The sequence below is a fragment of the Centruroides sculpturatus genome, unplaced genomic scaffold (genome assembly GCF_000671375.1).
Source record: "Centruroides sculpturatus isolate CEXI.00-Female unplaced genomic scaffold, Cexi_2.0 scaffold632, whole genome shotgun sequence".
Classification (NCBI taxonomy): Eukaryota; Metazoa; Arthropoda; class Arachnida; order Scorpiones; family Buthidae; genus Centruroides; species Centruroides sculpturatus.
This window is the reverse complement of record NW_019384887.1, coordinates 1,735-13,044: the sequence shown is the minus strand read 5'-3', so window position 1 is coordinate 13,044 and position 11,310 is coordinate 1,735. Positions and strand designations below refer to the sequence as shown.

Sequence of the window (11,310 nt, the reverse complement as noted above, 5' to 3'; positions counted from 1 at the left end):
GTGTGTCGTATTTCGCACATTTAAATTAATATGCGGCTCTCTGGTACTTTTGTTATCCTATTTTCATGACAATTTGGCTCTTCTCACTTGACAAACTGCCGACCCCTGGGCTAGGGGATTGATTGAGGGGTCGATGCTGCTAGGAGGTCGATTGAGGGGTCGATGCGGCTAAGGGGTCACAACGTTTTTTTTTTTTTATTTTGCTCATACACATACACTTGTAATAAAACTTTACGGTGGGGGTCAATGTGAGGCTTTGGAAAGTGGTTGGGGGTCGACGGTTAAAAAAGTTTGGCGACTCCTGATCTATAGGAATTGTAATATTTTGAACCATTATAAGTTTTAAAATTTTCTATAGCTTGCTATAAAGTTTTCCTGGGTCATAACTCAATTGAATCTATATAGATATTCTTTAGTTCTTCGTCTGAATTATCTCCATAACATTATGAAAAAAACAGTCCTTTTCCAAAAATGTATGGGCTAATACATATACATTGTTATCTATGATCTATGAAAATTTTATTAATTACTTTTGCAGCAAAAGTTTTTTTATAACATTACTTTTGTAGTGTTCAAAATGACTTACAACAACTTGGGATCACTGGAGTCACGCAAGCAGCCAAAGACAATTTCATATGGCTATCACAGACTATCACCTTTTAGCAAATTTTCTGGACCCAATATACCAGAGTACAAAGCTCAAAGACAGTATGAACAAGACCGGATTAACTCACTTTAGGGCCCTAGACACTTTCTTTTTACTGGGCCCCCTCCCTCTCCCACAAGAAATAGAGCACACAAAAAATATAAAACAATAAATAAACCAAAACTAAATAATGTGAAAAACTAAAACAAACCTTAATTTTTTATTAATAAAAAATATTTAATCACTGTAAAAAAAAAATCTAAATTACCAGAAGAATCTTATTTACAAATCTTTTCAAAATAGATGGTTTGACTAGGATCTTCTAAAAACTGGGCCCTAAACATTTGTCTCATTTGTCTATGCAATGATCCGGCCTTGAGTATGAAGGACGCTGCACTAACTCTGCCATGCTTACTACCGCTAGTCTGTTTTAAAATACTTACACATTTTAAACAGACATTATGCCTTCAGTTTTAAAATACTTGGCAAAACCTAGCCCATTTCTGCAACACATGTTTGCAGAGTCTGTGTTAACTAATATCACTCCTCTTACATGGTGGCAGTCATTATGTGACAGAATTGAACCTATTTTAAAATTAGTTACACAGCTGCACACAGCAGTGGTTTCTTCAGCAGGAATTGAAAGAATTTTCTCTACCTATGGACATGTTCATTTAAAACTTAGAAATTGACAGCAAAGCTTGTTAAAGTTTTCAAGCACCTAAACAAACACTACTAAGCATTGTACAGTACATTTCTGAAAATAAGAAATTCTTCAAGCTGCAGAAGCCACTACTGTCAATCCTGTTTTGGTATTTGTACATGCAAATATTAAAAATGCCATTGCATAAAGAAACATTTAAAAATGCTATATTTTATATTAAATAAAACATTCTGTACATTCTTGAGTCATACACTGAAGTTTTTGTTTTTTTACTTTCTTTTTCTATTTTACTAGATCAAATGTTTTATTTCCAAAAAAAAACCATGTTTTAAATGTTTTAAAACATTTGTTTTATAAAAATGTTTTAAATCCGATGCCTATGTTTTAAAACATGTTTTTTTTTCTAAATCATGCCAACCCTGTCTGCAACTAAAGCAGACTCCTTTGGAAGAATTCAATTGTTTCAAATAAATGGGGTTTACAGAATCACTATTTTGGAATAATGTTGAACAATCTTTAATGTATTTGAAAGAAGAGTGTATGCATAGATGATTCAAAATGTTTTGATCAGTTTTATAATTTGAAGACTTTTATCACAAGTGTGAATGTAAAAACTTCAGGGCAATGTTAGCTCACCAAAAATGGATGATTTACTTTAAAGAGACAGGAAATATTGAAATGTTTTCAGAACAAACATTGCACAATTCTTTTTCACAATACTCTCATATAATGGGAATGTTGAAATAATTTTTCTATGATACAATGTCAGTGGAGAAAGGTCAGGAATAGTTTGAATCTCTGATCACCCAATACAATTTTCATCAATAGTCATGCAGGGAGTTCTATAGTTATTTGATATTTAAACCTGATTTATTAAAGAAAATTAAATCTAATGAAAAGTACTTGTAACTTGTATTTGCAAATTCAATGTTCTTACAGTTTTAAAAAAAGAATACTTTAGAACATTTATTATGTTACTTTTCTGTAATTACATTGTCACTTACAATATGATCTGATGTTCTTTTTCTCTCGCAACCCTACATGCTGTTAGCACAACTGACCAATCAGAACTTGAAGACTCTAAAATTTTAGAGAATCCAATGTACATTGTGTTCTACTTTGTGAAATTAAAAATATTCTTTCACAAACTTGTTCTACATTCAAAAGACTTAAACCTGATAATGATAGCTTAAGACTGCTGAAAATATTTATTTCAACCCTTTAAACATTCTATTTTGTGCTAGAGTTTGGGTGTATTATGTAAGTTTATTACGTATAATACACACTCAGTAAACTGGATCACAAATATAAATATCATTCACAGAATCAAAAGTTCAGCATGGAGAACAAAGTTCAGTTTCTGAAATATTCTTTTAACCTGATGATGGTTACTCAAAGCAATTATAAATAGGATTACCATACATCCATATTTAGTATGGACAGTCCATTACTTTAAAAGCTGTTAGTGTCCACACTATACTTAGAAAAAAATATAATAAATAACTGAAAATAATATATAAAACTGTGTAGTAACCTAATAAAATATAATTTTTTTTAAAACTAAGCCTTTAACAATATGATTTATTCACAGTAAAAACAAAAAGAAAAGTTTCAAAAATGTATTTGAATTACTATATTATTTTAAGTAGTAATAAATTACTTATAAATTTAATGAAACATCATGTTTTTAAATAACACATTACTTTATTATAATGTATTACAATTAATTATAAACTAATTATGATGCATTTTTAAAATAATTTATTTTATTATGATTCAAACTGCAGTCAGTTAAACTATTCTGGATTCATAAATTTAAAAGTAAAAATATGAATTTCATGTTGTTTCACCTGACTATTTTGCAATATTATTGTTATTTAAACAATTGTAGCAATTTATAAATATTTAGTAATTTATATTTTTATTATAGGTATCAAATATCAGTACAGAGCTCTCAACCATCTGCCTTTTGTATGACTAATTTGTAATTAACTTTTTAATTAAGGATGCTGTTCCATGTCTACTGTGTTCAGCATTTGTCCATTGATGCTTCCAATTATCAGTCTTTAAAAGCACCGTTGCATTTCACACTTTGTTTTAATAATAAAATTTTTTCAAATTTTATGACGGAATTCAATAATTTTCTTTTAAAAAATATTAGATTTTTTACTTACATTTGATGATCAGCCTCTAAATGTCTTTAAGAGCTCAAAACATATAAAAATATGTCAAGTCTCACTACAAATTATACAAAATGATAGATGGTTGCCACTAATTTTCTTAATAAGAAAATCTATATTTTAAAAATTCTGCAACATATTTCCTTTTTTTCTTACAATTGCTTTTCTTTTGGATAATTTGTTTTTTTCATGTTAGAATAACATTGTTAATAAATACATACAATCTGCTATTCCCTTCTTTTTTGTTGATTGTCTATCTTCTTCAATTGAGTGTTGTCTATATTTTTAAAGATATTTTTAAGCAGAAGAAAAATATTTGTACAGAAATGTATTTTATTCTTGGACTTGTGATTGGCTTGGAAAGAACAAAATACAGAAATGTCTGAATTATTGAGTGTTTTCAACAAAATGTAGTACAAGAGGAGAGGTTTGTTAATCCCCCATCAGAAACTGATTTTCAGGAAAATTTTATTTCTCTCTCTTTCAATCAAATATTGTTATGATTATGCAATAATGATGCCCAGAACTGAACAAATCTGATTTGTAAAATGTGTTATGTTTTGGCATAACTCACATATCTTGTTTATGGGCAAGAAGGGTATGAGAAAAGACTATATGGAGATGGAAAGACTTACTACGGACATAACACTTGTAAAAAAAGGTTTTGTGGATTGTTACTATATGGAGAGATGAGTAAGGTAAAAACCCACATGGTTATAATTATTTTAATAAATTAAATGAATTTAAAAAAGTAAAAATACTATAAATATAGTTAAGTCCACTTAAGAGATCACCCTTGGTCACTGCTTGAAGCTTCCTTATCTAGATAGATTATTGACTTATCTGAAGGAACAAGATCACTCAAGGCAATGTTAATGGTATTCAATTCTTTTCATGTCTTAGGAGCTCTGTGTAACTTATTCAGAACCCAAAGGGGGATAAGTCAAGAATTTAAAATATTTAGATAATTAATAAGGATCATTTATTAACATGTGTGCAATGACTGTATTGCAGATGATTCAATAAACCATATTTGTCATCATAAATATTATTAAAAACAATGTTTTGAAATTTGAACAAGTAAAGTTTGATTTTTTTTCATGTCAATAGGGAGGGCTTAAGTCCCTATAATAATCACTAAATATAGTATATTAACTGTCATATTACTTTCACTTCTTTCCAGAAATACAGTAGGTGAAAAGATGTGAACATCCTTGCAAGCTAATAGGACAGTATCACCTAAAAAACCATGTGATCTCTGAAATCTGGTTACATATGATCAGCACTGTTTGTTCATACTGTATATATTTTATAATACTGCTTTTATATGTAATTTCTTTTCATATATGTGTCCAATAAAATCTATTGTAAGAAATGTTTTGACTATCCACATATTAGAAAACTGACCAATGGAAGGTTTCACCAAAAGCTTATACCATAATGTCATGCTCCTGGGTGGTGGTGTACTGTATCAAAAGAGTAATAGATCCTTTCAAATCTTAGAATAGTTCTCCCTTATGCAGATTGCTACTCTAAAAATGCTGCTTGTTTAAATAGACAATTTTATTATCTTGGATGGGCAATCTTTTTCTTTGTAAGGACTGCATTTAAAAACTTAAACTGACACAGGCCACAGGCCCCACACACACAAGAAAAAAAGTTGGTAAATCACAATTATTTATTCATACATAATTATAAATTAGCATAGGTATACTTAAATTAGCTTCTAGAAGAGATGTAAATGTAATATATCAGAAATATTTGGTTAAATATTAGTCACTGCTAATTTTAAATTAGTTTTGATGTGTCTGTTAGCCAGTTTTTTGTTTTAATTTTTACTAAATTTATTGTGGAAAAACTATTCACATACATAAGTTGTAAAAATAATATTTGCATTTTTGCTGAATACTTCCTTAAGCTGGGAAACTGATACATTTACAGTATTCATATTTTATGCGACGCAGGCCATGGGTAGCCCATCCATGTATTATCTGATGATCTGTTAACAGGAATCTACTAACATAAAACATAGGGGAGAATTTCAGGAACAAGGAAATGCTCTGTTAAGTGGACTGTATATATAAAATAAACATATTTGAATTAATACTTCACTGAATCTTCTACCAAACTAACAAACATTTTCTTTATAACAGTATTACTCATCAGTTATGTAATTATTAAAAATTGAGTCTAGTATTTTAATTAATTGAAGATCACATATATGTGAAAAATTGGGCCAAAATATCATTTGCATTTGCTCATAAGTTTTTTTATTAGAAGAAAAATATTTGGCCTAGGACTTTTACATTTTGAATGGAAAAACTAGACTGGAGGCTGTAGTTTGGACATCACTGATTTAATGGATAAATATAAATCCCAAACATATATAAATGTTGTATTTTATAATTTTAATGTATTGTATCTATTACCAATTTCATATTCTGTAATGATATGTTTCTGTAATAAATAATGTTTGATATAAGCTTTGTATTATAGATTTCATGAAATTTTCATGTAAACTGAATATTTTGTATTTAATGTGAAATTATAAACATTATTTTCTAATTAAATTTCTGATAAGCTACTCTACAAGGGGGTGAAAAAGTAATATTATGGGAAAAAACAAACTTGTGCATTTATTAAATCATAAATACAAAATATTAGGTCCATTTCTAAGATTCACAACTGTATACCTACTATACCTTCCTTATAATATTTCACATTAGAATAATTTCTATTTCATTAAATAAAATTGCTTGAAAATACTATAGTAGAAAGTTTTTATGTAATTACGTAAAACTATTTTAAAAAATCAAACTAAATTACATTTAAAATGTGTACTAGTTGACTATCATATTAATGTTACGTAGGAGCTGTGGTGTTAATAAATTTTACGTAAAAATATTTTCGAAGTTCTATCGGAAATCAACCAGATTAATTAAAACGGAATTCATTACGGTAACTTTCAACGCGCGATATTCCCCTTCAAAATGCCGAATTAATAAAAAAAAACGCCGTTAAGCACGCGAGTTTAAGTAAATTACTGAAAAATTTTTATATAAAACGATTGTGCGCAAATACATTCTTGGCAACGAAATTCATAAAGTAATTTTATTTATAAGCACATGAACTACTATCACTATCGAATATAAAACACAATAAGTTACATTACAAAAACACCGAGTAAGTTCTTATGGAATTCGTCTTAGATTTACGATCCGGTAACACTACGGTCGACTTAACGGAAAAACGTCATTACCAGTTGTAATTCCTTGCGTCGTCCAGGGCCGAACCTTCATGCAGTGCAAGTACCACCTTCCGATCATGACCGGTCCTTCGAAAGAACTACACGTCCGCACAGGAAATACACGTTACGCCGCGACACGAAACCGCGAGAAGTGACGCCCTCTACCGACAAAAATTTCTCGACACGAAGTTAGGTAAAATTCCATTTAAACATGCCACTAAATATTATGGCCAATTTATTTTAAACCATGTTTTACAGAAGTTTTATTAGAATGCCTTGCACCCTCAGTACTTAAACACCTTAGTAAAAACTAAATATTTTAGCATTCGACAAAGAAACGCACTTTTACAGAAATTGACATGCTTGTGGCTTTATTGTTTCAACAATATTACAAAATGGCACTCAACACCTTTCCTTCGGAATTCTTTCCTATGGCATTTGTGCCACAATAACCAAAAGTTCAAAAATAAGATTATCACACGAAACAAAGGAATAGACATCATACTTAATGGAAAATTTAGTTTTAGATGGCAATTTGCCTTAGTTGAATATTTTCTATTAAATTGTGTGCCAACAACAGCCACAAGGTCAAACTTATATGGTTGCCAAGGTGCAGTTGGTACAAAAGGATCCAGCAGGCCCTTTTGTAGGGTTTCTGCTAGTTATTTCTTCTTTTGAGCTTTCTCGGCAGCTTTGGTCACCTTGCCACCAGAGACGTCCTTGGTCTTCACTGCCTTGATTACTCCTACAGCTACTGTTTGCCTCATGTCACGGACAGCAAATCTTCCAAGAGGTGGAAATTCGGTAAATGTTTCCACACACATTGGCTTAGTTGGAGCCAATTCAATAATAGCAGCATCGCCAGACTTTATGAATTTAGGATTATCTGGAAATTAAGAATGGTTTTTAGTATTAAGACAGTAAAAAAAATTAAATGTGCAATTAAAATCTCTTATACCTTCTAATTTCTTTCCACTTCGGCGATCACATTTTTCCTTGATTTCCCTGAACTTGCAAGCAATGTGAGCAGTGTGACAATCCAACACTGGAGTGTACCCATTGGAAATTTGGCCAGGGTGGTTTAATACGATAACTTGGGCCGTAAATTCTTCAGTGCATTTGGGAGGGGTATCTTTGCTATCACCACAGACATAGCCACGTCTCAGTTCCTTGACAGCAACATTCTTCACATTAAATCCAACATTATCTCCAGGCACTGCTTCACTGAGAGCTTCATGATGCATTTCTACAGATTTTACTTCAGTGGTTAGATTAACTGGTGCAAAAGTAACAACCATACCAGGTTTCAATACACCAGTTTCAACTCTGCCAACAGGTACTGTACCAATACCTGAAAGAAAAAGAAAAGTTAACAAAAGTCAACTAAAATTACAACAAAATTAAAAAAATAACACAGTACCTCCAATTTTATACACATCTTGCAATGGAAGTCTAAGGGGCTTATCAAGTGGGCGAGTTGGTGGTTCCATAGCATCAAGAGCTTGGAGAAGGGTCTTGCCATCAAGCTTTGTATTTTTTCGTTCAAGGGTCCACCCTTTGTACCATGGCATATTAGTGCTGGGTTCAAGCATATTGTCACCATTCCATCCAGAAATAGGAACAAATGGAACTGTAGCAGGATTGTAGCCTATTTTCTTAATATATGCAGATACTTCCTTTTTAATTTCTTCGAAACGGGATTCACTGAAGGGAGGCTCAGTTGTATCCATCTTGTTAACACCAACTATCATTTGTTTAACACCCAAAGTATAGGCCAAAAGAGCATGCTCACGAGTTTGGCCGTTTTTAGAAATACCAGCTTCAAATTCACCAGTACCAGCAGCAACAATGAGGACAGCACAGTCAGCCTAAGAAAAATAATTTCACGTTTAAGAAAAATAATAAAAAAAAATTTTGAAATTTAGATCAGAATATTCACCTGAGATGTTCCAGTAATCATGTTTTTAATGAAATCACGATGGCCGGGAGCGTCAATAACCGTGATGTAGTATTTTTGAGTTTCGAACTTCCACAACGTAATATCAATGGTGATACCACGTTCACGTTCAGCTTTTAGTTTATCCAAAACCCAAGCATATTTAAAAGAACCTTTGCCCATCTACACAAAAAATTCGATTAGAAATCTTATTTTAAAATTAGCATTCTTACGTAAAAACAAAAATTAAGTACCTCTTGGGCTTCTTTCTCGAATTTTTCAATTGTTCTTTTATCAATACCACCACATTTGTAGATGAGATGGCCGGTAGTAGTAGACTTACCAGAGTCTACGTGACCGATCACGACGATGTTAATATGAGTCTTTTCTTTACCCATGATATTGGTTTAGTTAAGCGTGGAAGAACCTGTAAATTCAAATTTAAAGTTTATTCCCAAATGAGCCAACAACCCTCCAGATGTTTCACCACTTTTAATTAATAAATTTACTTCGGAAAATCAGAAATTTTTTAATTTCCTAAATTAACTTCCAACATTTAATATAGTTGGACAAATAAAACTAAATTTTAGTATTTATCGCAATTATTTCCGAATTAATCCAGAATTGTAGTCGTGGTTCAAAGATGGCGGCCAAGTGATTCGACATGTTGGGCGCCGCATGACAAAAGAATGTTTCTTTAAAATCCAGATCAAATACAAATATTTCAATTATTTTCCTAATATAGAATATTCTTAGGATTAAAAACTATATTTTCAAGTCACATCATATACATTCAGGACAACTTATTAATATTTGATTTCACTTCGAGTATGAAAGACTCTACGCCATTTTCTCGCCCGGCGAAACCTACCTCACGATATTTTCTTGATTTCTTATTTAAATTAATAATTTCTTCCAAAAATATTAACTAAATATTAAACTAAACTATTTATAGTTTTAATTTAAATCTAAAATAACTCGTTAAACTCAAAAATTTTCTAAGATTGCAGTGGATTGAGTGCACTTACCTTCTAACTTCTCAACGTTCGCTAAGCAAAAGAGAATCTGACGCCTCGGATCACGTGTCTTTATAAAGGTTACGGACAGTTGACGTCATCACTGCGGATTGCGCAAATTTTTAATCTTTAAAGANATAGCTTTAGTCAATAATAGATTCTTAGCGATAGTAACTTAACCAATAATGGATAAACTGTTCAAACAGTGGATCATTTGTCGATAATCATCGCGTATAAGAAGTCATTCTCTTCACTAAAAAAGAAAAATGAAAAAGTAACCGAATGTAAGTACATATTTTTCAAAAACTCGATCAATAATTGTTACCTATTGGCATTTACTATTAAATCAACGTAAACTCAATTATAAAATTAAATCTAGTCATTTAAAATTCTAATTAAAAAAAACCAATTAATTTATCTAAATCATCGAAAAATGCAAAATATTATTTTAACGCTGTCTCTACTGCATTTTTGCAGGTAAATTATTATCGAAACCGTAATAAATTTTAAAAATTAAACAGGATTTAAAATTTATTAATATAATTCAGCATATATAATCGACATTTGATACATATTGAATATTTTCATCTTTTATAAGGAAAACCCAAATTATTAGAAATTTATAATTTTAAGAATACGCACACAATTATATATAATTAATGCATAGATGTATAATACCGAAAATATTTACATGTGTATTAATGAGCACATATGGTTTTTTCAGTCTTTGAGCATTAAATCTTAAAGGAAGTAATACCAATTAATTAATTCGATGGCATCTGAGTCATTCATCTCGTACAATATACCACGTGGTATTTTAAAACATTTAAGTTACATTTTTATTAACACTTATGCTATATTAAAAGTGATAGTTTTAGAACAAAGCACTAAGTTATTAGAAATTGGGTAAGATTTACCCTCCGAATGAGGGGGAAAATATAACAAATTATAAAATTTATACTTTATTTTAGAAAATAATTTGTCAATTAGAAAATATAGAATATTTTAGACTTCGTTCTTTGTAGAAATGACTAATCCATTTCATCTGTAAAATAAGATAAAAAATTGATTTGTAGTTGAGCAATATACCTCAAACTTTCAACTCCAATGTTAAGATTAATTAGAAAATTATGATAAAAATAACTATGGATTTCATAATTTTAAGACATTATTTATTGTACTGTACATTTGAATTGATATATATTGAAGCATTGTTACAAAATTTTTAATAACATTAAACAAATTAGTTTAGCTGTAATCTTTAAACTACTTATATTGCAATTTTGATGTTATAAACATAAAAAATAATTTGATGAATAATCATAAAATATTACTACTACTACTAAAAAAATATACAATATGTTCTCAATTATTTTACTATATTGAACTAAATACAACTGTTTTTTTTAATTATAATTTGTATATTTAATGATAATAATTATGTGTGAATATGATTTATAACCAAATGCATTTAAACAAGTGTTTGAATGAATCTTGTGATGAGGCTGAAGAAGGCTCAAAAATATTTATTGCTGTTTTTTCAAGTTGATTTCTTAAGCAATAAAAGATGAATTATGCAAACATTTAGCACTGTTATATACAGAGTGTTCCACTTGAAAAT

General features: G+C 30.1%; 2 protein-coding genes across 2 annotated transcripts in view; both read right to left on the bottom strand.

The window, feature by feature from the left end:
• Positions 1–6,877, bottom strand: part of LOC111631140 (protein Mpv17-like) — an 11,544-nt gene extending 4,667 nt beyond the window's left edge. The window contains exon 1 of the mRNA XM_023375340.1: positions 6,750–6,877. Coding sequence (XP_023231108.1) covers positions 6,750–6,816 — 67 coding nt within the window. The 5' untranslated portion in view covers positions 6,817–6,877. The remainder of the gene's footprint in view (positions 1–6,749) is intronic.
• Positions 6,878–7,080: 203 nt separating this feature from the next.
• LOC111631139 (elongation factor 1-alpha) lies at positions 7,081–9,816 on the bottom strand. Its single transcript, XM_023375339.1, has 6 exons — positions 9,702–9,816; positions 8,928–9,100; positions 8,677–8,856; positions 8,158–8,605; positions 7,696–8,088; positions 7,081–7,623 (listed from the first exon to the last, which is right to left on the bottom strand). Exons 2-6 carry the CDS (start codon positions 9,069–9,071, stop codon positions 7,400–7,402), a joined length of 1,389 nt encoding a protein of 462 aa, XP_023231107.1. The 5' UTR covers positions 9,072–9,100; positions 9,702–9,816; the 3' UTR covers positions 7,081–7,399.
• Positions 9,817–11,310: the final 1,494 nt, after the last annotated feature.

Excerpts from the sequence above, each read along its gene's own strand:
- LOC111631139 (XM_023375339.1), bottom strand. The coding sequence starts at position 9,071 with ATGGGTAAAGAAAAGACTCATATTAACATCGTCGTGATCGGTCACGTA. Across the intron at positions 8,089-8,157 it reads AGATGTGTATAAAATTGGAG|GTATTGGTACAGTACCTGTT; the intron begins GTACTGTGTTAT and ends TTTTTCTTTCAG. Across the intron at positions 7,624-7,695 it reads AAGTGGAAAGAAATTAGAAG|ATAATCCTAAATTCATAAAG; the intron begins GTATAAGAGATT and ends CTTAATTTCCAG.